The following is a 26,242-nucleotide window of genomic DNA, read 5'->3' on the forward strand; positions in this document are numbered from 1 at the left end:
GCGCGGCGGCCATTGCCGCGTGTCCCCCTCCCCCGCCCCGTGCGGCCGCTGGCGATGCTGGGGCTGCGCCGCGCTGCCGCCGCTCTGCTGCCATCAGCCGCGGCCTGCGCCCGCGCCCGCGCCGCCGGCTCCATGTCGGCGCTGCTGGTCAGCCAGCCGCGGTACGCCTGGCTCCGCGAGCTGGGCCTGCAGGAGGAGAACCCGGGCGTCTACAACGGGCGCTGGGGCGGCAGCGGCGAGGTGGGTGGCGGCCCGCGGGCGCTGGCGGCAGCGGCGAGTGGGCTGTGCGGGAGGCCCCGGGCCGCCCTGCTGGCCCAGCGGCCCCTCGTCGGCAGTGATTTGCTCTCCGTGAGCTAATGTCAAAGTTAGACCGCTCTGAGGGTGCATTTTTTCCATGTTCAAGTGTTTTTTTTGCCATCTGACTACTGCATGTGGTTGTGTTACAGCAGTGCAGGCTTCCCTTGTGTAATATCCAGTAGTTATGCCCTCTTTATTCCATAAATGCCTGAGCATTTCCCATTATCTATGTGTTCGTGATGCTCAGCATCTCTGTTCTTGCATGTCTGCCTCCAGGTGGTCACGACGTACTGCCCTGCCAACAATGAGCCCATAGCCAGAGTGCGCCAGGTAAGCCTCCCGCACCGGAGGGGAGTCTTGGAAAGGGGGATTTGGAGAATAAAGCCCTACAGCTCAGTGAGAAGGGAGTGTCCTCCAAGCCCAGTGCCTGGAAGAAGGAAGTTTTGGCTATTCTGGTAGCTGGTTCTTTTCTTGACCAGGTTTGGAAGAGCACAAACCTCCTTAGGTTGGTGACTGCAACGATCTAGAAGCTGTTGGATCACAACGTAGATCCATTGACCAGAAGACAGTCCATATATTAGAAATGAGTCTCTGACTTCTCTGAAGAGAAGCAGCAGGCTGTTATCTTTTTTTTCTCCGTAGTCTGGCAGATGTTGGGAAGAGAGAAGGTCTCTACTATCCATTTTCATTTGTTTCCTGAGGGAGTTGTAGAATAGGCAGAACAGTTATAGAATTGCTGCTATTTGGTGAAGCTGTGTGGACAGGCAGAGGTGTGAGCAGGAGCAGTGTGACATTCACATGATAAATTTATGAAAGTTTTTGGTATAAGAATAGTTAGCCTACTCCTTTCCTAAATAGGGATTCTGTTAGCCCCCAGCAGTGAAGCTACTGGTCCTCACAAACTTCACTATTTTTAATAGTAGTGGTATCTGAGATTAAAATATGATGTATCAAGTATGATGAGTGCCCCCATTATAACTTTTTTATGAAGCAGCCTTTGCCATCTGAAGGAAAGTTTCTGCTTAAGTTTTAATTTTGTTTAGGCAGCAGATATACTTTCCTAGACATTTTGCTTTGACAGTAACTTACTTCAAGGAGCTCTTTGCTAGCACAGTAGAAATCAACATACAGGCTTAGGATCAAACTGTGAGAGGGTATAGCTTTCTGTGAAATGGTTTTTCTGTATTATCCACTGGAACATCTTATGCTTAAGTTGAACTCAATACCTTTTCTATTTTTTTTTTTTCTGTTCTCACTTTTTTCTTTGACACGCTTATTCATTTAGGCGAGTTTGGAGGACTATGAAGAAACAGTCAAGAAAGCTAAAGAGGCTTGGAAAGTCTGGGCTGATGTAAGTTAACAGGCTTGACTTATCTTGTAAAATCTCTCTCTGGCAGATAGAGGCCATTAAATTGCCCCATTAGGAGGCATGTGTTTGTGTTCTGTACATTACATTAAAGCAAAAATCTGTAATGAGGACTTCAAGAAACAAATTCAGACAACTCCCACACATTATCATTAAGGTACAAAGATGAGGACATTGACTTGTGGAAAATGTTTGTTTTTAAAAGCCTGGCAAATTTACTTAGATCCGTGCCTGTATTCCATTGCTAACAGGTCCACTGAAGTTCAAAAACCTTGTAGCAAGCAAATTATTCCTCTGGGTGTGTTTAACTTCATGTTGCAGCAGGCTGCCTCCTGTGAGAACACTGCAGAATGCTTGAATATCTAACTTCAGGTGACAATCTCTTTCTCATGGGATGAAGTGTCCCCTTTTGTCCACCAGTTCCATCCTGATACTTCACAGAACAGCTATGTTATTCCAAAACTCTATCACTACCTTGCTGTATCAGACAATGGCATGTGATTATATTCTTGCAATATTTTTACTTAATAAGCTGTACTTACAAGTGTCCCTGTACAAGCTCTATCCAGCCAGCTTCCCTTCTTTTGCTGGCCATGCAAAGCTTGTCTTTATAGATACCCGTCATCTCTTTAATATAAGCTGAAAGCCTGAATTTTGTATGATATTGGGCATTCTGTATTTACCCAATAAAGTACTTTCTCTTAGCTGTAGAGAATAAAGTTTAGGACAAACACCAATGCTTCCTCAGCTCCCTCAGAACATGCTAGTGCATGCTTTTTGTTAAAATACGTGAATATAATGTTGGTGGGTGCATGCAGGACCATCTGTTTGGAAAGAATCTGAAAGCACTTTAACATAAAAAGAATCAGTGTATCTAATGCTTTAAAGCCTGGTCTCAAAGCAGTTTGCTTTTAATTTGTGAATTATGTTGTTATTGATGAGCTCATCTGAAGGATTTTGTCTGTGAAAAAATATGCTTGCATGGTTTATATATTCCTCACTTTTCTCTTTCCAGCTGCCTGTTCATCACTGGTTTCTAATCCTGTAAAAAGTATTACAGGTGCATGGGTTATTGTTGATCCTATCTGTTGATTGTTATTTAACATATACTGATATCTCATCAAAGAATCTATTGATATTTGGTATGTGTGTTTAATTTCTTAGTGGCTGGGGCTGTGAGGTAAAAAACAATGCTGTGTTTCTCAGCGTCTGCTAAAAAAATGTCTGCAGCTATTGTGATACTGAAAAACAGTTTGAAAATGCTGCAAAAGATCAGAAACCAAAAAGTGTGATTTAAAAGGAAAAAAGGCTTATGTCTTTTGGGGCCCAGTTGATTGTTTTGGGCATTCTGGATAGCGTGGCTGAACAGAAGTAGCAGAACTAGTAATCTGAATGTTTCTGGTAGAATTCAGTGGAAGTGAGGTTTTGACCAAGTGTAAATGTGTTCAGCATTTTCAGTCTTGATGCGGCACAAAACTGTTTCTCCAAGCAGTTTACATGATAAAAATGAGTTAGCAACTATGTCTTGGGAAGGTACGGGAAAAAGCACAGCAGTCCCTGCAGCTCTCGCTACAGGGGTAGAAAATTAGCAGTATATATGTAGCAGAAGTCATAATGTTCAATCTCAAATAGATTCTTCTGTTTTCTTTTATTTTGTCTAGGTTCCTGCACCTAAACGTGGAGAAATAGTGCGACAGATTGGTGATGCTCTGAGACAAAAAATCAAAGTTCTAGGAAGTTTGGTAAGGTGTTTTGAGAAGCAGCTTGACTTTTGGAAAAAACGTCAAAACTGTTTTGCTCTGGTTTTAATGTAGCACTCTGCAATACTAATCTTCATAATTATTCAAATGCTCTGTTAGTTCTGTTAGCTTTCCTGAAGAACTTTTAATTAAAAAAAAAACATGAAAGACTGCTATTTGTCATCCTACACTAAAAATGTTATTTCATATTTAAAATAAGAAAAAAGCAATTAATTCTGAGCCTGTACTCTGGCTATGAAGGTGGTTATAACTGTTGCCATGCTGTTTTCCCACTTCCCTGTCAGATAGGACACTGTCTGATACAAAAAATGTCCTGAAAAAACCCTTCCTCTAATACAGAGCTTTTAACCTTGAGCTCTTTCTGGTGATCTACAGGATTTGGGGAACTTAGATGTGGAGGTCTAGGACTTCAGAAGGAGCGATGATCTTAATGAGATCTTCTTGCAGAGCTGTGTAGGATATAAAGGTTGAAGTACTGTTCCTTTAAAACACTTGCTAGTTGCTAGGAGCTTAAAGGAGACAAGTGCAGAACTTGCCACTTTTCTTTAACAGAGCTTGTCTGTATGTGCTGCTGTTCAGAAACAGCTCGTCTTGAATAACTGTCTGTGTAGTCAAGCCCATACTGTTAACCTACAAAACTTTGTTCTGGTATTTCCTTTGAAGTTGGATCCTTAGCAGAGTTTTGAGGGTGGATTTAGAGTGCAAAAGTACATTTGTGTTTGAAAACTGTCCAGATTCCCTGATGACTGTGGACAGACAAGTTTGCTGTGTGTTCTTCTGAGAAACCACATTGCATGTTGCCAAAGCATGCTTATAGTTTTCCTGAACAGATAATGAGCCCCTTCCATGGTAGGGGCTGAACTTCTGTGTACTAGTGTTCAGGCTTTCAGAGTAGGTGACTGTAATGGTCTCTCCTGGCTTTAGGATGTGAAAATCCCTCTGATGTAAAAGGGAAGGGTATGGCAACTCACTTTTTCATATGCAGTTGGAAATTTCCATCTTAGCCTTACAGTGACCTAGTCAATTATCCAGGTGCATTTCTAGCAGTCTTAGAGATTTGGTGATTAGTTTCTTGATATGTCCAATGCCCCTCTGTTGCTGGTCACAGATTGGGGCTCTTCCATCTTAAGATGGCCAGACATCCCAGAGTCTGTGCTCTGGTGCTCAGATTCTCAACTTCTTGTTCCCAAAGAATAATTCTTATAGGAAATCTTGTATTCTGTCCAGTCCCTTCTCAGGTGGCTTCCTGTTCTTGAGGAGGAAGCAGAGGTCCACCATAAAGTTTTCTGTGTGAGCTATGTAGCCTAGCAGAGCTTTGGGACTGCAGGCATTATGCAAATAGCAAGAAGTATATTTAGTCACCTTTATTCTAATCTTTGCACGGGAAATATATTCTTGCAGCAGTCCTTGAACCTTATTCCTCACTTAACAGCTTCTTCAAAGTACAGCCCTCAACCTTCTTCGCTATTGGGATATCACCTTCAAGTACCAGCTTATTCCCATGGCTAATCAATGTGTCTGCTGTGCACATCCAGCATACTTTAGCAGAAGACTTTAGTTTTGGAATGAACTTCTACTGAAAAACAAAAAAAAGAGGTATTAAACAACCTGGGTCACTAAAAGACTACGGGTGACTAGTCATTTTCAGCAGTCTCTGAAAATTCGATTGCTCAAACTCACTTTGAGATGTTGTAGAATTTGTAGTTTGCTTATGAAAAATTTAAATAAGCATTTTGTTTTGTTGGAACAGATTAATATTTCTTCTTCAATTTATTCCACACTTGATCCAAAATAAATGAAAATGTCCTGAAGGAAATGCAGTGTTGCTTTGATCCGAGCCTATGAGCCTCATTAGTTGTGGATGTAGTTTCAGTAGTTTATTTTTAATTTCCTCTGTTAAATATCTCCTATTCCATGGGAATGTGACTCTTATCTAACTGTCGTGGTTGTTATATTTCTTTCTTTAAGCTGAATAACTCAGGAAGAGATGCATCTCTTCTAATGAACAAAATTGTATTAAATCTTACTTGGTGTATAGATATACCTGACACTAGTAGGAGACAAAATATATTGGAAATCCATGTGGATTTTGAAAAAAGATAATTGTATCTTGCTCTTAATGTTTTCAGGTCTCTTTAGAAATGGGGAAGATTTTTGTTGAAGGTGTTGGGGAAGTGCAGGAGTACGTTGATGTCTGTGACTATGCTGTTGGTTTGTCTCGAATGATCGGTGGACCTATTTTGCCTTCAGAAAGTAAGTATGCATGCTATTTTTTTGCATTAATGAAGGGATGGAGATAGAATGTGTTAAATATATAGTGATGTGCAGAAAAATCTCTGCACTGTGAGTTCTGTAGGAAGCATGTTGTCTAGGAATAAATTTGCTGGTAGGCAGCAATATCACCTGATGAACTATCTGTTCTGTGGCATGTATGAAGACAGACTATAGATTTTCCCTCTGCTCCTTGAAGCATTAGATTCTCTTTGCTTTTTCTGTTAATAAAGGTGCTGGAGGGAAGTTTGTGAAAAGTTCAGCCGTGTGCTTAGAAATGAGACACCTTTTTATCAGTTACTGGTTAGCAAACAATAGCCTTCCTGGTAACCGAATAGTTAAAATAGCAAAAGTGATTGTTGCCATATGATTAGTTTTTTTTCACAGGCTAGCAAACCTTGTTACAGTAAGCTGTGGAACACTTAATGCAGCATGTGTTTTATTCTTGACCATAGTATTAGGGTTTGCCTGAAAATTAAGATGAAGCCCTTTTCTTTTTTAATGATAGGACCTGGTTTGTAGAGTGCTGAAACAACTTTCATTGTAATAATAACTACTCTTGTGCATTTCTGTGGCCTGAACATAGGCTTTGGGAAACAGCTCATGCCCCAAGATGCTGTCATACACCAGAACTATTCACATGCAGTTTTGGTAGAAGCAAAAACAGGCATATGTCCTGCTGTTATAATGTGTAACTTGTGACATTCTTCTTCCTAGTTCTGGTTTTCTGTAGTAGATGTCTGCATTACTTTTTCTTCCTAATACTTTCATAAAAACTACTACTAGAAAAATGTATTCTGGATGCAGCAGTTTTTGTCCTTAAAAATGTGCATTATTTCCATATTGATGAACTCCCTATTTTCAGAATGGGTTGTTAAGTTCTGACCAAAAAAAAAAGGTCTGCAATGGCCTGTGAAAAGGACAGAAGTTGAGCTCTGTCTGTCTCAGTGCAGAGACCCTAAATAAACCATCTCCGCAAGCTAATACTCTGGTGAGTGGAGGCCAGCGAGTGATGCATGAGTGATGAAGGCCAACAAAGTTGGCCGTGCTTGTAAGGTCTTACGATTTCCTTTCTTTTTAAAAGCATTGGGTAAATGCAAATTGCATTATGTTGTGTCTTTGCCTTCAGGACCTGGCCATGCCCTCATAGAGCAATGGAACCCTGTAGGGTTAGTAGGAATCATCACGGCCTTTAATTTCCCTGTAGCAGTTTATGGGTGGAACAGCGCAATTGCAATGATCTGTGGAAATGCTTGCATCTGGTAAGATACTGCTCTCCAGTATGCTAAAAGTATTTTAAAATTATTACCTCAGGCATGTAATTATTGTCAAATGTCTGGTGTTTCTGTATACATGGTTGCACCTCATACAGGCTTCATTTCTATCTATTTATTTTTAGGTTTACTTGTAATCAAAAAGCTTCATTTTATTTTGTGTTAACCCATTTTATGAGGTGTTGAGGTTCACACCTGTCCAGGACTTAGCTACATGGCCTGTTAGTAAAGAACCCAGGCTGGGCCTTGGAGCACTGTCAGTAAACAAAGTTAATATTTTCAGAATTGGTAAAAATAAAATTAAGAATCTAAATAAGTAATTTTACTTTCTCCTTCCTTTCCATTTCATCTACCTCCTTCACCGTGGGAAAAAAAATGCATATTTGAAATATTTCCCATTCTTGGAAAATTAAAAGGAAAATAATTTCATTCATATCTATATATTTATTTATTTATTTATTTATAGGAAAGGCGCTCCTACAACTTCTCTCATTAGTGTGGCTGTTACAAAGTGAGTTGTGTTTTCATTTTTTTCTGTTTTGCTTTTTAAACAAGTTATCTTCTGGGCTTTCTGTCCGACATAGTGTTTGGTGGTGAGAGGAACCTTTCCCCTTGTTATGTAAACAGGAGCAGTATATGTAAGGGTTCTTCTTGGCACGAGTGCTATGCCTCTGTTGAAGCAGGACTAGCTGTGTGGTTTGTCTCCATATAGAAGAAGAATTTTTCATGAAATTTAGCTTCCTCCAATGGCACACATATGTTTCAGAATCGTCCCTTTTTTTGGGAGTCTCAGCCCAACATCAGCACCTATTTTTAAGACAAATTCTCCTGGTTGGTTGTGTAGACCTGTCTCCTGAAGATGCCTCCACATAATCTTTATTATCCAAAAGTAGTAACACCACAGCATGTTTTTCCAGAGTTCAAAATTGATTCCCAATAAAAAGGAGAAGAACTCTAAAGAATAAATGTCATAGTAATATGTACTGTAGGTTTATTACCACTTTGTTTATTGTATTAGCATTTTAAATGCTTATCTATTGCATGCTACAGACGACATTTATATGTAAATGCTAAATATAAATACGCCCATTTCAAATAACTAATTAAAGTATTGTAGCTTTAATACTAATTACTGAGAACATGGCCCCAAACTGTTCCTGAGTATTTTATGTAACTCATGAAGTTATATGAATGTCTCTTTCTAATGGAAGCTGGTAAAAGACAATATGGCCCAAGTTTTTATACACTGATGTAATGCTTCTCTGTGACAGTTGTGTGGATGTGTATGGAATGTATTTCTGAGTCTTATTTTTGTGTGAGTAGTAGCCGTAACATCACGATCCTTGAGGAGAGCAGTGTATGTATGTATGTATGTATTGTACAAAGTGTGTGTGAATTAAAATTAACTGCAAGACTGTTGCTCATTTAATATCTGCAGCTTGGTCATGTGCATGCTAACACAGATATAAAGGGCTTACTCCCTCTAATATGCTTCTGAAGGAAATCTCAGAAATTTTTACATCTTTCATTCTAGGATAATTGCCAAAGTCTTAGAGGATAACAAAGTGCCTGGAGCAATCTGTTCTCTGGCTTGTGGTGGAGCAGAAATTGGGTAGGTAACATTTCTTGTGTTTTGTAACAAAGGATAGAAGAGAAACAATATTCTTTGAAGATCTTCTGGCTGTAAAATTATTCTAACTTCCAGGAGTTCCCAGTGCATGCAAGTACCTGTTGCTGTCATTTTTTTATCTGCTACTCTGAAATGCCAGCTCCACTCTAAACATATAAAGCATAGCTTTGTAGGCTGTTGTGAGATCAGCTGCTAACAACTTAAAAGAAATTCCAGCTTGGTGAAGAGCCATGACTAAGTTTACATTCTACTTCTATCCCGTTCTTTTCCAACCATGCAGTACATACGCTCAAAACCAAGGAATATAGCTAATACTGAATTCCACTCATGTACTCTTAAGAAATTTCTAGCCCAGTAGCATTTCTGAACCACTCCCACTCCTACATGGGAGATTACGTCCCCATTTTCCTTGCTTATGTAGGGCAATGCACTTGTACATAGATGCATACCTGTGCTAGGAAGCTGTACAAATCAAATTGTTCTGTTTGATTCTTGCAGCATGGTAATTCCTTGTGCAAGTGTGTGTTCAGATATATCTTTTGAGTATTTCAACAGAAGACAAAACAAAATAGATGGTAAACATTGCAAAAAGTCATAGGTATGCTTATTTACTTAAGGAAGGTAACAATCAGGACTGGTCTTACTACTTTGGATTAGATTTCAGAATTAGTACAGGTGATGCTCTGGTGATGATCTGGCATGAAGCAGGGGAGGAAAACAGTCTTTTTTTTCTCTGCTTTTCTGACGAAGAGGAAGCTTTACTGACTTCTGTTCAGTCATTGACCTGTTGCTTTCAAAAATATACCTTTGGTTTAAAAGTTCTCACTGGTCGCATTTGGTTTATTTGTAAGGAGTGACCAGCTTTTCCAGCTATTTGCTCTTCTTAAACATGGTGGTATGTCTCCTGCAGGACAGCAATGGCAAGAGATGAGCGAATGGACTTGCTGTCCTTCACTGGCAGCACGAAGGTGGGCAAGCAAGTAGCGCTTATGGTTCAGGAGAGATTTGGTGAGTAGCGGGGGGTCCCTTCCTCTTCATTTGTTACCATGGTTGGGAAACGTAGGGGATCACCAGAGGACTTTAAAAATACAGCTCATTTAATTCGTCTTGCATTATTTCTTTTAACTCAGTGAAAATGTGATGATGAAAGTGCTCAGAGGTAGATATTGCATTTTGTAGTTAATTCTACCACAGTTCAGGATTTTTCCGAAGACATCCAGAAATGCGTGGGACAATAGTTAATTCTGTGGGGTTTTCCATGAATGTAATTGTATGGAGATTGTCAAAATGGACAGTCAGGGTCTATGGTCTTCTGGGAATCTGTTTGTGAAAAAATGTCATCCCTCCCTGCCCCCCTTTTACTCCTTATGAATACAGGAGAAAAGTTACAATCTTTGAGATGACATTTTTTTTGCAAATATTTGGAATGTATAGGCCTAAGTCTGTGCTGCTGGATTCTGACTTGAGCTAGCTTTAACCAGAAAACTTTCTGAACAGATTTTTTGCATTGTATACATTTGCAATTCAGAAGAGTGATGCTGAAAATTCAGAACAGATTTCAAAACTTCTGTATATTCAGACAAAGAGGTTTCATGAAATCTAGCTCCAGTCAGAGATGACCTCATTGCAGTGGCTATATGTGTGACGGATATAACTTGTGTTTTGTGTGTTTCATCAGGTCGAAGTCTGCTAGAACTGGGAGGAAACAATGCCATTATCGGTAATATGCACTGCAACAATTTAGTCCCATAAGTATTATTTGAAAGTTAGTACTGTCCTTTTTTACACTGTGGGTTTTAAAAGTACCTAGTAGAATGTATCTTCTTGTCTGTCTTCAGTATTCAGTATTGAGGAGGAGTAGTGTTTTAAGACAAAAATTGCAATTTGAATTCTTACATATATTCACTGTTGGAAAGAAGGAAATGGAAGAGGCAGTTGGCTTCAGTAATGGGATGTGGACAATGCTGCTAATAAATTTTGACTTTAGGATAGGTCTAATCTCTGGATCATTACATTTTTAGCTTTTAGAATATATGTATATGTTGACAGTAAATAGACATCGAAGTACCATGAGTGATAAAATACTATCTTGAAAGCAAAGCATGCAGGTACTTATTCTAGTAGTGTATTTTATAGATTTAAGTAGCTTAGGGAGTCATCTAGTTCTCAGATAATACAAATATGGTAAAACTGGGCAATATGGCAGAAAAAAATATAAACTCACTAAATACCTAAATTGCTGTCCTGCTGCGTTACAGTTTTCTGTTTCATCTTTCTGATACTTCAGAAATCGTTTCCCTTTTTATTTGAAAGTCTTGCTTTTCATGAAATTGGCTTTGAATGGTGGCGTATATATTGATTGCTTGGACTGCTTCCCAAATTTAATAATATTTTCGGATACTTGCAGAACTTCTGTGGGACTGATTAAGCTGAATGATGTCTTTGGGATTCTTTGAGGTTTATACATACTAGTTTCACTTTAACCATCCTGCTCTCTTCTAGCCAGGTGAACTTGTTCAGCTGTTTTCGTTTGTATTTTACAGTATTATGTACCTGTGCATTTTAGCTGCTGCTTCTTTTTTTTTTTTTTAATGCCATCTGGCTACACTTTACCCTTGATTCTTTATGCTAGTGAAATTCTTACCAGTGACAGGAGGACAAGGTGAAGAAACAGCAAAAAAATTGCTTGTAGGATCTGGAATTAAAATGAAGTTGAGATTCTTTACAACCTTTGTTGAAAAAGGTCCTTTTCAGTAGGTCAGACAGTCCAGTTGCATGTGGCTTTAATTGCAAGTATATAAGTAATAAGAGTTTTGAGGTGTTTTTGTGTATCTTAGTTTAATATGCTAGTGCCACTATTCCTAATGCTTCTTGACCAACCTATCAGAGTTTATTCTATTTTGTTTAATGTCTCGTGAATTTAGAGGACCTTCAACACATAGAAACCAATTTGCATGTTATCTGCTTAATTTACTGACATACTGATGTTTAACTTTCCTTAAGTGTTTGAAGATGCAGATCTGAACCTAGTCATCCCGTCTACTCTATTTGCTGCTGTGGGAACAGCGGGTCAGAGGTGTACAACAGCCAGAAGACTGGTGAGTAAATGTGTGCTGACTAGTTTGGGTAGCTTTGACTTTGAACTTATTTCCAAATTTAAAGCTCAGGAAATGCCTAATAGTTCTTAGGTGAATTCACCTCATTTATAATATACAAAAATATATAATTTTAATGTAAAATATATGAACATAAATATACATATAAAAATAAAAATTAAAAAATACCTAATATTATGGAGAACGGCCAATAGTCTTTGGAACAGATTTCTACTTTCTCTAAAAACAATCTGATAGGAAAGTAAGATGGTAATTTGTCATGCCGCTATAATTCTAATTCTAAACAATTTCCTTGCATATGCTTCTAAATGTATCTGGTGCTAAAGTCATGAAAATAAAACTCATTGTACTTCTTGTAGTTCTCTCTGTTTTCGTTGCCACAGCTTATTTGCCTGTTTCTGCTACAAATTTTGGTGCAGGGTTTAGATTTCAGCAAAGCAAGGATGTATGTTGCTTGACCTCCCCTCCTTTTTTCCCCCAATCATTTTCAACAAATTCAGGTGTGTTGTAATGTCATCATACAGCTGTGTAGTCTTCTTTTCAATATTGGCTTGACTGGGTAAATATTCATAAAAAAAAGATTTGATTAAATTTGGGCAGATAGGAAAGCTGGTGATTCCTCAAATTTCAGAAAGAAGAATCATGTGAGTGCTGAAGCACTGGAACTTGAGAGTTTACAAAACATCTCAATATGATTGATCTGAGATAGGGTTAAATTAAAACAAGGGTTTTGTTTGTTTTCCTCTCCTAAGTGTTCATGATTTGATTTCATGGTGTTGCTGCTCTTTTGAGGCCTTGCTTATCTGTTTATTTCTAACTGTTATTTGCTGAACATGAGCAACACTACCTCTGCACTCCCTTCTGCCCTCTCCAAAATGCAGTAGTACTTCAGGAGTAGCGATATAGGCTTAGCTGTCTTACAATGCTCTTATCCAATCTTGTTTAGTTCCTGCATGAAAGCATACATGATGAGGTGGTGGCAAAGCTTGCAAAGGCCTACGCTCAGGTCCGCATCGGTGATCCATGGGATTGTAAGTAGCTGTTTTCAACTCATAGCTTTAGGAGAGGTGTTTCTGTTTGACTTTTTTGTTGAAATTTCAAAGTGATTATAGATCAAAGCTATCTAATTTTACTGGTTGAAGCAATTTACCAGGGAATGGGGATAGCTAGTTTCATTTAGAATACAAACTGTGAAAGGGAGATGAATAATCCAGCTAATACTGTTCATCCTGGTCAGCTTAAATACTAGTTCCCCAAATGTCATGTTAAGAATATTTAGGAAAATACACAGTTTTCCTGAAAGAATGTCTTTGGATCCTTGCTTTTTAGCTGACACTCTCTATGGGCCTCTTCATACCAAAGAAGCAGTGAAGATGTACCTTGATGCAGTAGAGCAAGCAAAACAACAAGGTGGCTCTGTGGTCTGTGGTGGGAAGGTGACTTATTTTTATTCTTCCTGCTACAATTAATGTTCTAGAAAAAAATGCTGTAACATGGTGGTTTAAGCCAAGATTGTACTGCAGTTTGTCATGTCAGGCATTATAGGATGGTAAGTTAGTCAGAGAATGTCAGAATTGAGGTCCTTTGCTTAAGGTAAAGATGGCTTTTTACTTGGAAGCCACCTTCTCCTTCAAGAAATGGTTATGAGCTCTCTTCCATTTCTTGAACTATTCCCTAGTCACACAGGATGGTGAAAATAAAAGCAGCAATGCAAATGATGAATATCATGCATGTAACAAAAATGGCTGTTCTGTCCCTAGGCCCTGGGTTCACAATATCAAACTTGAAGAAATCTTGGAGATTGAAGAGTCACTTGCACATCTCCATCATGTGGGATGTTTAATTCTTGTGGACTTACATTCTGGGAACTCTTTATCTTTTACTGGCACCTGCTTTGTCCCTAATGCCTTTAAATTTCTCTTCCTGACTTACTAGTCAGCTTGCAGGTAAGAGAGGGGAAGTGTATTTTTGTCAGCAGGTGGAGTTTGAGATTTGATTGTCTACGTAGCAGACTAAGTTATGCTTTTGTATTTTAAATATTTAAACAAGAGTAAAATTTAAGATATCAATCTATTCAGATGGCCTGACCTTCTGTTTCTGTTCGCTAGGTGCAGTTATAGTAATCAGACCATGAAGAATTCCATTCCTACATTGGTAGCTAAGCAGAATGCTAGTTTGGTTGAGCTTACTTGGGTGTTTCTTCTTTTATGTGTTTTGAAGGTTATCAGTCGCCCTGGCAACTATGTTGAACCAACCATTGTGACTGGCCTCCCTCATAATGCGCCCATTGTGCACACGGAGACGTTTGCCCCCATACTTTATGTACTCAAATTTAAGGTAAAATAGCAAGGGGAAATTAGTCTGGTGTCTGGGATTGTGACAGAGGAGTCAAGAGAGATTTCAGGTTTGTCATGGTCATGCAATTGTCCTGACAGTTCCAAGGAGCAGTAACTGTTGCTCTGCACTGTGGAATATCCACTGTAATAGCTTAAATCAGTGCGTAGCTGCTATATGAATCCTCACTGAAGAGCATTGGAGTTAAAATGGGAGTCTATACAGGAAGAAATTTTTGTTGCTGATGTCAGAGAGTGAATGGCAGAGGTATCCTATCCCTGACTTGGTGCATACATATTTGCCAAGTGGAATTCAGTGTATTGCATTATGGCTGTAGCATTTTGGGGGTTTTCCCACAGTGCTTCTTTCTAGCTGCTTGCTTTGAATAGACATAGTTTAACCACCGATATGCTTCTCCCAAGGCAGAAGAAGAGGTTTTTACTTGGAATAATGAAGTGAAGCAAGGTCTCTCCAGCAGCATCTTCACCAAGGATTTGGGCAGGATTTTCCGCTGGCTTGGGTACAGCTCAGATTATTTTTCTATCTTCCTAAAGCATAGCATTGCTGTCTTTCATGTCTCTTGTAAACCTATGCACACTGCTGGAGGAAGATTTTATAGCCTTCATTCTGGGGAAGGAGCATCTCTTGATCCTGAGCAGTAATTGAGTGTTATCTTCATTCGTAGGCCAAAGGGGTCTGACTGTGGCATTGTGAATGTCAACATCCCAACCAGTGGGGCTGAGATTGGAGGTGCTTTTGGTATGTTATTTGAACTGTCTGCTTTTTTTCCTTTAAATGGTCAAATCTTCTAGTATCAGGTCTAGGGACTTGGTACTATTCCTCAGGTTTCTTTTTTTTGACTCTGAGTGGATTTTTTTTTTTAATGACTGCATTAGCTTCTCATGCGAAGAAAAGCTTCAGGTGCGGATAAGAATAAAGCATTACTGATGTAAAGCTAGTATAGTTTAGATCTCTTTGTGTTAGTTTTCAAGGCTTCAGACTGTTCATACAAATGACTAAATCTGATGAAATCAGTGGAGTTTATTTTGAATTACACTGCTGTAGCAAACAATGGAAACTGGCTAGAGATAGTTGGGTTTCAGCTTTAAAAAATTCTGTGTTTTCGGCTTTTAAATATTCCAGATAGCACTTTTTTTCCCCCTACTAAGGAAATGTAGCACAGAAGTGGTGTTCTAAGTGTGTTTAAAGATCTGACTGAATGCAAAATTGTTTAAACCAAAGTTTTAATTAAGGCAGTCTTGAGCATGTTTGTAATGTATGTTTGCATGTATAAATAAAAATTACAGTGTAATGTATTTTTGTGAGAGAGTCTTTAAAAACATTTTTGTCTGCCCTTTTCTCTTTTGTATATACCAAAGAGAGTGGGGTAAGGGAAGAAGAAATATTCACCTAACTGTTTAACTGGTATGCAAATCAGCATATTGTTCTACTAGCATCTCAAGTTAAAACAAAATATCTTTAAAATAACAATCTCTAGTGCCAGTGTGATGAGACCTTCAACTTCGGGCAGATGTTTTTTGGGTTAAGAATAGAGAGAGAGTTGGCTGTATGAATGGTATGTGGTGTTATTTTTGTAATTTATTCTACGTTTAATGCAAGGGAAATGTAACAGTTTTCCAGTGTTTTTTATTTTATTTTATTTTCTTTATAGTTGTCTCAGCTCCTGGAATTAGTTCAGATTTCTATGCCAAAAAAAGTTTCCAGTTTTGACTTACCCTTTTTGTTTTATTCTACAGGTGGTGAAAAGCACACTGGTGGGGGAAGAGAATCTGGAAGTGATTCGTGGAAACTTTATATGAGACGGTCGACTTGGTAAGAGACAAGTTTTTAATTCCAAATAAATGCAAATTACAGATAAACTTGCCAAAGTTCAAAATATATAAATCCTTGACTACTGGAGGTTATCTTCACTGAATGTGAGATAAGCATGTAACGGAGTAATTGCCTTTTCTTCCTGGAAGAATTTGCATTTGTGTTCCTAATGGAAAATTATTTGAAGAGTCTAGTTAAAGTTCTTTCTTTACTCACTGTCCTTTGAAAGGGAAAAAATCCTTTTCCAGAGCAAGGTGAATCCTAAGAGCTGGAGAAAGAAATTCTTTTTTAAACATAGTTGGTTTGTTTTATTTTGATTTTTTTTTTCTCTCATCTTGCCTGATGTAAACTCAGCTAAAAATTAAATTACTGAAACTTGTCAGGAAGTACGTGAAGTGGGAACTGCAGAGAGCGGACCAGTATTGCCAGTGGAGAGTAGTTTAGTTAACTGTTGGATATCTCTCCATGAATCTGTTGACAACTACTTTGTACTGGTCCATCTTCCCCATTCCCTCATGCTGTTCCCAGCCTTTACCTGCACTAACTTGGTTAGCATGCAAAGGCCTACTAATGTGAGAAATCCCTGGATATTCCTGTTCTACATTCTGTTAGTAAGAAATAAAATACAGGATTTTGCGTTCTCTTTCTTCCATCAAAGAAGAGATAATGGGGAAGGGGCAATGTGCTCTTTCTCTGTATATAGTTTCTACACTGAAAACTGGAGTAAAGTCAGTTCATAACTTTATACAGGTAAATACATTATAGAAGTCTTTTGTATACATGTGACAGTGATCAAAAGCTTGTACGTAGGAAATGGACCACATAATCTTGATGATCAAGCCTGCTCTCTAAATACTTGTTTCTCTTCCAGTACAATCAACTACAGCAAGGACTTACCTTTGGCTCAAGGAATCAAGTTTCAATAACAGCCTTACATATGGCCTTGCCATGAACTCTCCTAACATTTCAGAATGATGTACCTTCTAAGCCTCGTGGTGAAGAAAATTATCTGAAACTCAACTGCAGCAATGATAATAATTCTGTCAGGAATTCAGCTACTCTAAAATAGTATTACTTTCAGTATATCAATTTACTAATTTAGTCTTCAAATTAAAATGATTTAGTCTTTGGGAAGAAGGGATGGTGACTGAAACTAAACAAACTTGGATTCAGGTGGCCCAAATAATCCTTCTCTTGCCTTATTTCTGTGCTTCAGTATCAACACTGTCTGTATCCCGCACCATCTGCCGATATATACAGCTAGTAGGTCCATGCTTCAGACTACATCACTGAGTGTCCTACAGATACCCCTACAGGAGGGTCCAGTACAGGGCTGTTTTTCAATGCATAAATAAAGGTACATTTTGTGAGATTCTTGGGGCTTCTAAGTTTTTTGTACAGTGTTTTGGAGCAGGTATGTTTAGCTGCTTTCTCATACAGAGCTGCTAGCTGGAAGAAATGTCATTGGCTAAACAGACTGCTTTAGTTTTCCTGCCTCCTTCAGAAAGGAGACTTTCACCTCTTGTGTTGGGACGTAAGGGATAAGATCACAGGCTACTGCAGTCTCTTGGAATCTCCTCTTAGGCTAGAAGGGTTCACAGTTGATTCAGGTTGTCGTGGCCCTTGTGACACCCTACCACCAGACCAGCTGAAGAACCAGAGATGTAGTCAGGAGGGGATATTCTTGCGGAGGAAATTTGCTAGGGAAAGACAAGTTGTTTACGTGCTGTTTCACCTTAGATGGGCTTTTCTGTTGCCTAATGAAGACTACAATCATCAGGAGTTCATTTGAGAGCTTTACTCAGAATCCAAAAAGAGAAAAGGCGTGATGCTCTCGGCTGAGTGGAACTTTCCGATGAGTGACTTCAAACTTTTTTAATGCACTGTTGTTGGAGAAGAATTTCTTCTCATCTCAATCTTACGTACCAAATTTCCACAATCGCTGAACCTGGCCAGGCCATTCAGTTTGGGCTCAGATTCTAGAATTCTCATTTGGCTTTTGATTTATCTTGATGCTAAGATCTCGTAATAACAATGTAGGGAAAGTTGTGTTAAAGGTCCAAAATACTGCAACACTATCTGGCCTTCTTTCTTCATAATACCTGGTTTTAAAATAGGCTATGTATTTGAAGTTGTACATCTGTGTTGTAAAAAGTATTTTAGGTGGCACTTTCTAAAGAACAGGTCGTCTAAGTTTTTCCCTACTGAAGTTTATGAGACTCTTACAGTCAGGTCAGCTCTGTGCAGCAGTTCTTTGTGCTTTGTCATATAACTAGGAAATAGAGTGTAATTATGAGTGTGACTGTGCTATATAGCAACATGTTAAACTGGGTTTTTTGAAGGTTAACTTGAAAGTTTCATATGTAATGATCGCTTCTTCAATACAGACTTTTCAGTAGTCTTGCAGAGGACTCTCATCTTCAGGCACCTCTGTAACTACCTCTGTTTATTATGAATAATTTTCATTATATCTACTTTATATAGGCAAAGACATGTCTCCATTAGTGGATTACAATTTCATTTTGACTTTTGCTAAGTGTGTAAAGCACTATTCCAAAGATCATGTTATCTGCACAGTCATAGACTTTTGGTATGGCATTACAGTCCAAGCCTGTAGCATACAACTGATTCTTTTAACACTTTTTCTGCTTCCCAGACAACTCTGAATTCCTTAGATGATTTTTGCAATCTTGCCTCCCCCTACCCTTTTATTTATTTAGTTACCTATTGTTAAAGAAGCTTCTCTGAATTGACTAGCTGAATGGCTTTCAGTGAAGCAGGTTGGGGGAGAGCACCATTTAAAGACTAGCTCCAGTTGTGAATTGTAATAGTTTTTGGCAAGGATTTAGATGACTATAAACAGTCATGTTTATGATGAAGTAATAAACGTAAAGTAGGCTTAAAGATACTGTAAACCCGCTGTTTCGCAGTTTCTAGTTTAATTAGGAAAGTCCATTGAGGAGACTGTAAGCTGCATTAGCTGTCACTGGGTTATCTCATCCAGGGAAAGCGGTTTGAGTATTCATAAAATATGTCTTGGAGCTACTGGTGTGCGCAACAAAATGGAACTTGCGGTTTTAATACAAATGCTGTTTGCAGCTTCCACTGTTGCATAAACTTAATTACCACTGAATGTGTAACACCAGTGAATAACAAGTGGTAAATGACACGTGATCAATAATTCATTTGTTAGCACAGTATTGTTTACTGTGAATTGATCTTGATGGGAAGTCTTGCAAGTAACTTCCTTTCTGCTATATTCTTTGTAGCTGAAGAAAAATACAAATTCTACAATTGTCATTTTAAGTTTATAAACAAATACAGCAATTGCTTCTATGATGAATAGTGAAAAATCAGTGTGGAAGGGGACACAGATTGTTAAAATGTGTACATGGGCAAATGATGTAATCACACAAAACTAAATTCCTAAGTAAAAATGATGGATTGGAAAGGATTTTTGCAATGTCTTCTGCTCAGTATTCTGAAATGTGTGTTCTTTGATGTGCAAAACATGCTGTCCTTTGCAGCATGCCTAGTGTTTGAAAACTAACGGATTAATTGAATTTATTTGTTTGCAAATCTCAGTTGCCACTACACTGCTTTTTGTGGTGCTAGATATCTAACCTTGTATTTTGAATGTCGTTTGCAGGTGCCAGGTACAAAGATAAATACTTGTTCACAATTTCACTTTGTCCTGCTAAATTATCTGTTGTTTTTTTGGTTGCTTTTGTTTTGTTTTTTGTTTTTCATACAACTTATTGCTTTCCTGCAGATAACAGGGAAATGATTCTGTAGTTTGGAGCAGACACTTAAACAGTAGGGTGTAGCAGAGCCTTTTCTTTACATTGTGTGCCTCTCAGTGTCGCTGTTGGTCAGAGTAAAGCTTACTGAAGAGATGCAGAATGCATTTGTTCTTCAATTCTCTCTTGCACGTGAGGTCACCGCAGAACAGCTTTAGCATTCATTAGGCAGATGTGTAAAACACAAGCCTCTTCTTCTGAATGTCTTTTATGTTCCAGCACAGCTGGGAACATTACTTCCTAGCTGGTAATTAAATCTACTTCACACTGCTTAAGCCTCAGTTGATTAATGCAGTTCTTATATAAAACATTAACTCCAAAAGCCAAAGGATAAAAATAATAATATTTCACTTCAGTACTCATCTCCAGGGAAGAAAAAACAAATTATTTAATACACACTTTACCTAGTACCTTACTGTTCTCTGGCCTTATGGCTGGGTTTTCCTTCAGTCCAATTTCTAAGTTGGGCTGAAGGGAACAAGCAGTGCAAGTTACTTTTCTGTGTCTTTGAGGAAGGCACGTTATTCCACAGTATTAAAGCCTGGAAAGCTGGAAGTTGGTAGTAACTGTGGTTTCCTCCGCTACCACTATCCCTACAGGTGTTTCAAGCCTCCTTAGTAACAGTAATGAAGTTAGCACTGCTTGTTCTCTTACTTGAGCAAGTGTTGCTAGCCCAGCAGTTTATGTAATGAAATGACATCAAACAAGGTTAAAAATAAGAGGTGAAGGAAGAGCAGGGAATGAATTCCAGCTTCATACTTCTAAGGCTTTTGTTTAATCCCCAAACTATTATTGAGCTCTTATGGTCTGTCACCTTTTGTGGATTTGAAGAGACTACCCATTGGCCCATGATTTAGACTGGGCGATAATGACGGAAACCACTCAGTCCAATGTGGCTGCTGCTGTTGAGAAGTACCTTACGATGTGCAGCATGTACCTCTTCTTTGAGTTATATTTCTTCTAACCTAGTTCAAGAAGCCTACTTACCAATGCAACACTTCAGTTTTCATGAACCACTGATGAAATACTACATTTTTTACTGCAATTGCTGGTATTTTTATAATTTTAAAACATTTTAAATATTTAAATTTTATTTAAATTTAATTTTAATTTACTTTAACCATAAGTGTGCCAGATAATCCTATAGCCCCCAGAGTATAAACCTCTTTCTAGCTCATATGCGTATGTATTTGCTTATGATTGTACTGGTTCATGATTATGGATTTGAGAAACTGCTTGTTCGTGTGAATAAGGGATTCCTCTTTGCCCCATAAGGAATAGTAGAGACATCCTTCACTCAATTTGACCCAAATGGTCTTGATTTGAGGCAGAACAAATAGCAGAGTAAGGTTATGGTGATGTTTCATGATATAATATAAGACAAGCTATCACCCCGCACTTTTTTATGGTATTGGATATTCATAGGTTGAAAAAACAATGCAAGGATCTTAGCTCAAGGAAAGGGTATGTGGGATTAGAGAGTGACAGCAAAAGAGACAGAGACACTTCTGGCAAAAACAAAGAAGTTGGAGTGGAGTGCAAGGTAGATGATCTAAAAGTGGTTAGTGATCATAAATGAACCAAGCATTGCTGTTCCAAAGCAGCTTTGACCAATATTGGCTGCTGTGACCCTCTTACCTGCTATCCCAATTTTCTTTCCAAATTTTTTGGTTAGTTGGTTAGTTGATTGTTTTCCTGCCAATTTAATGATGAAGTGACTCCCTGCAGGGTCTGACAAGCAGCAGAGTTGGGCAAGGGAACCGGCAGGAAGACAGCAAGCGGCTGTTGGCATGACTTGGGCTGCCCTGGAGTTGGCTGCAGAAAAGGGAAGGGCCTTGGAAGTGAGAATGAGGAATTGGAAGGCACCAGTGAAGGAGGTAGTAAAGCCAGGGTGAAAGATGCAGCCAGTGCTGCAGAGGAGAAAGAGGACCCTGAACCATGTTTTAGATGCTTGATATTACATTGGAAATGCTGGGGAAGTTGAGGTCGGCCTACGGCAAATGGGAGATGGCAGAGTGCACAAAACAGAATAGATGGACAGAGCATGTTTTTGGATATGTTATAAAGGAATAAAAGGATAAGAGGATAACTGGATAAGAACAAGGAAAGGAGTCAGAAGCTGTTAAAGCTAGCACATTAATGTGAAATTAGGGTAGATAAAGCATAGATACACATATTCACTATGGGACAATATCATCTTAAACTTCCAAATCTGCTAGTATTCATTGACGGGAGCATGGATCTGAAAGTAGGGCCGGCCATCAAACTATTTGCTCTGATAGAAAGCAAACAAAAGGATCTGAGAGCAGAGGAAACATTCTTGTTTTGGTGCTTCTGTTTGTTTTAATGTTCACTGGAAAGCTAACCGGACCAGTAGCTTAGCCTATGTTATTCTATGTTGAGCTGTTCCCATAGGAAATGGTAAATACGAAGCATACTTTGCACAACTCTTTTTAAATGAGTTCTTCTAATGACAAATTTGCTCATTCCTGTTAAGTCAAATGTTAACTTGCCTCTTTGGTGGCTTTTTGAAACTGGGTCAAGAAATTAGCATTTCAGAGTCTACTGGTGTTTTGGAAAGGTTAAGTGATTTGTTTGGCTCACGATGGTCCTCAGATAAGCAGAAAACATATATTTTGACTTACAGGGTTAAATGACTGAGAAGAGAGAGCAAGCTAAGTTCTGGCATAGAATTACAGGTGATATAACCCAAGTTGGGACGATTAATTTTTCCCGTAAATACCTATAGAAGAAAACATATTTTCTGTAGCATCTCCATGATTTGTATTTGTTTTAATTGTTTACCAGCATCATCATTTCGTAGCTTCTCATCCCTCAGCACTGAGGTAAGATTAGTTGGCCTTTATTATGGGTTGGTAAATCAGTGGAGCAGAGCAGAAAATAATTATCCTCTTCTTTTCTCATTATTCTGGTTTAGCATGTTTCACTTCAGTATAATTACTCCAGAATTGTATTTGCTGGGAGTGGAAAATCTGGAGCTGTATGTGTCTCTGCCAGATTGTTTAATTAATTAAGACTGGTGGTGTTAATCCTTGCTGTCTTCCCACAGCGCTTGCGTCGGTACAGTGAGCACGGCCAAAGCATCAAGTTCTCACATCCTCCTCTCTTTTCTGAACTACCTTTGTTCAGCTTCAGTTTCCTCTAGAGCTCTTCACCAGGAGACATGGCGGTAGAAGGGATATTTTTCTGAAATATGCCATTCTGCTGCTTTAATTTTCCAGGAAATGAGAAAAGCTATCCACCCTTTTTGCCGTAGAAATAATATCTCATTATATTAGGCTAAAGGCACAGTCCCTGCTCTTTTATGTGGAGTGCAGATGAATCCCTAAATGGTACTCGGACACCTGCTGCTGTGAGAACGAATAAGCAGACCCTTGCTTTAATTTAGTTTTAGAGCTGTTGGGTGTATCTTTCCTAGCCAATATACAGCAAGTTTTGGAAGGGCTGGGAACTGGGAGATGAGAGGCCATGAGTTTCAGTAAGCTAATATAAGAGGGGGTGGTGGTGGTAACTTGGTTGTTCTGTCTCCCTTATAGATCATTCCTGTCTTTCCCTTTGTTCCTTTTCCCTACCCAGCTCTGCTTCTCCCACCGTGCTGGCGTATCGCCAGCGTGTTGAAAGGCAGGCTCAGAGCCTTCAGCTGCCCTGGGTATGAACTTTTGCCCCGACAAGGGTAGTAGGCAGAGCTGGGGAGTAAGCAAGCAAGGATAGCCTTCATCCGTTTCCTCCCAATTTACTGTCAACAGAGCCTGTCGCCAGGCGTCAGAGATACCAGCATCCCTCCTTTGGGGGACAGACCTAAATCAAATAAAGACCTCATGCCAGCAAAGCACAGATGTGACAGCCTGACTGCAGCGGCTGTGAGGAAAACAGTAGTGTGCTCTTGCAGCTGTGCAACAGCCTTGCAAACCGAGAGAAGTCTGCTCCGGTCTAGAAAATATCCAGGAAAATGAGTCTTTCTTTACAGTTACCCATCACAATTTTACACAAGGTAAAAACAGAGGTTTCAGTAACAAGACAGCTTATTTTACGCAGCTGTGGCCAGAGCACTGTAAAGCAGGATTTTGGCTAGTGCATTGAATTAGAGTCTGAATGAAGTCTTAATTAAGCTGCTGCCTATCCCAGGTGGTGCCCATATACAGCCTATGCTTCTCTGTCTCTGTGCCCTGCTGAACTGCCCAGCGCTGAGTAAGCCGGAGTCCTACAGCTTTTGACTGCCTGATTCAGCTTTTTGCAGAGCGAGGCTGGGGGAAATCTCACAAAACCTAGCTATTACTGTTTTCTTTTACAATGTGGTGGTTTTAGGGGGGAGGGATGGTCCCATGCAAGCTCTTTCTTGAATAGGGTTAAGTGCCAGTGAAGGGGAATTAGATGTCCAAAGCAGCCTTTTGCAGAGTTAGTCCTAGGAGATAAATGTGTTTTTACCATGTGTGCACATCACCTCCAGCTTCTCCTTCCTCTGGCAGACTGGTTGCTCAGATGCTCTAATCCAGTTCAGAGGGGCAGCACAGGTGAAGCAATGCACCTTTGTACACTGTTTAAAATGACCCAGCTGATTTTCTTGGAAGCAAATTAGGGATGCGGATGGGAACTGCACCATAGGCGTGCTGGTGAGTATAGGAAGAAGGAGCACGCGAGCAGGAGGAGGGGTAGCAGTAGGAAAGCCTTACTGGCCTTTAACCAAGGCAACTGCTAGCAGGTTGGACATCTGTCACAGCCTGCCGTGCTTAAGCGCTTCATGTTACGAGGGGTCAGAAATGTGTGTGCATGTGAAGTGACTCAGGCAACTGTTTGGCTAAACCCTTAGCAGTCAGGCAATGCTAATTTCTTTGTGCTCATTTTTAATCTCTTCAGGAAAGACATTAGCCACACACCCTTGAGAGCAGTGCAATAACTAATGCTAATGTCGCTGGCCACATAGGTCTTGTGAGGGATTGCTCATTGCAAGTACTAGATAAATGAAGGAAAGGCTAGTGTTAGTCATCCAAAAATCCCAGCACTCCTGCGGCCTAGCGCATGACGCATGTTATTGCCAATAAAATCCTAGGTAAGCAACTTCCTATTTTCATTTGCCAGCCCTGGGAGAGAAATTTGCATATTACAAATGATTTAGAGGAACAAGAAGAACCACTGGTCCCACAACAGAGGTATCAATGGATATTTTGTCTCATTTGCACTTCCTGAACTGTGTCCTCACATGATTTTGAAGGCCTGCAAGATTTTGGTAGTAAAATTATTGACCTTTTTTTCCCTCAAGTAATCTATATTTGAAGTAGCAGCTTGGCAGCAACTTGCTCAGTGCAGCTTCTCTCATGTTGTCGTTTGCTCTGCTGCCAAACGTCTGTCAGCGCTGTTAACCAGAAGCCACTGTTTGCTCAGACCTCTCAGCCTGTATGCTCCCACCCACTGCAGCAATTCACATTTAAATTGCCTTATCATGTGTGTTACACAACTGCATGTGGTGCAAAGCAATAAGGAATTGTCCTTGGAGTCCAAATAAAGACCATCACTACATAGAGAGTTTTGTCCTTTGGACAATTTCTTCATCATAAATCGATTAAAGAATCCAGGCTGCTACTATGTCTTTCTGCTGTTTTCTAGCTTGTTGTGTGTAGAAGTTTTCTAGCTTGTTAATAAGGTTGCCAAAATTTGTGCTAGACTGACTAAAGATGTAAGGAAAAGTATGTTGGAGGAAACAAGCATCAAGGCTTTGTTTCAGCTCATAAAAGATCTGCCTTTCATTTCCTCAGATTGCGCATCCTTGTTACTCTGTAATGATGACAAAACTTTTGCAGCACTTACTTCACACTTTTAATCCCAGCGTGATTGATAAGCATGCTACAATCTCCCAACATTAGGCTGTGGTTGTTAGCATGTGTACAAGCTTATTCTCTTATGAGATTTTTGTGTCAAATTCAACCTGGAGAGGAATAGATGGTTCTCTCCTAGGGTATCCACAGTCCCTGAGTCATTGAGAAGAAATATTTGTGCCATGCAGTGAGGAACGAGGCCGGGTGGTTCAGCCAGAGGCTAAGCCTGCCACTCACCCCAGCAAGCCGGGCCCCCAGTGGGACCAGCGGAGGACACGCACGAGCTGGAAGTGCCTCCCTCTCCCAACAGCAGGCACACATACCTTTAAGCGGTGATGCCGTAGGGAGACATAACAACTAGCAGGATTGGTGAGCATTAAGAGCTGAAGTTTCAAAATTTTCCTGGTCTAGGTACATTATGGAAAGATTTTGCCTGCAGGGGATTGGCACTGAAATCTTTTACTCAGGCCTTTCCCCCTGAGCAGACTGGCTGTGGAAAGCAGGAGGGAAAAATCCCGTCCCGCTTGGCGATTTTTAAGTCCACACTCCAAAGCACCTTTCTTGGACATCCCAGGACACCATGTAAAAATAATTTAGGGGCTTGAGCAGAGTGGCTGTTGTATGCTCACTCATTCATTGAAGTACTCTTGAATACATTGTAACAAGTTTTTACTGGAAAGTAGTCCAGGGAGTTGGAGAAAAACAAACAGAAACAAAACAGAGAAGTGTT

The 26,242-nt window shown here is 39.6% G+C and overlaps 1 protein-coding gene across 1 annotated transcript; it reads left to right on the plus strand.

Annotated features, from left to right (window-relative positions):
• On the plus strand, positions 1–17,253 carry ALDH7A1 (aldehyde dehydrogenase 7 family member A1). The gene is made up of 18 exons (XM_064501661.1): positions 1–240; positions 574–627; positions 1,583–1,648; positions 3,325–3,405; positions 5,553–5,676; positions 6,824–6,956; positions 7,435–7,479; positions 8,503–8,580; positions 9,509–9,606; positions 10,277–10,318; positions 11,602–11,696; positions 12,661–12,745; positions 13,044–13,150; positions 13,935–14,051; positions 14,471–14,568; positions 14,734–14,807; positions 15,806–15,881; positions 16,753–17,253. The coding sequence occupies exons 1-18, from the start codon at positions 55–57 to the stop codon at positions 16,805–16,807; spliced, it is 1,614 nt and encodes a 537-aa protein (XP_064357731.1). The 5' UTR covers positions 1–54; the 3' UTR covers positions 16,808–17,253.
• The last annotated feature ends 8,989 nt before the right edge of the window (positions 17,254–26,242 follow it).

Source organism: Dromaius novaehollandiae, chromosome Z (genome assembly GCF_036370855.1).
Source record: "Dromaius novaehollandiae isolate bDroNov1 chromosome Z, bDroNov1.hap1, whole genome shotgun sequence".
Lineage (NCBI taxonomy): Eukaryota > Metazoa > Chordata > Aves > Casuariiformes > Dromaiidae > Dromaius > Dromaius novaehollandiae.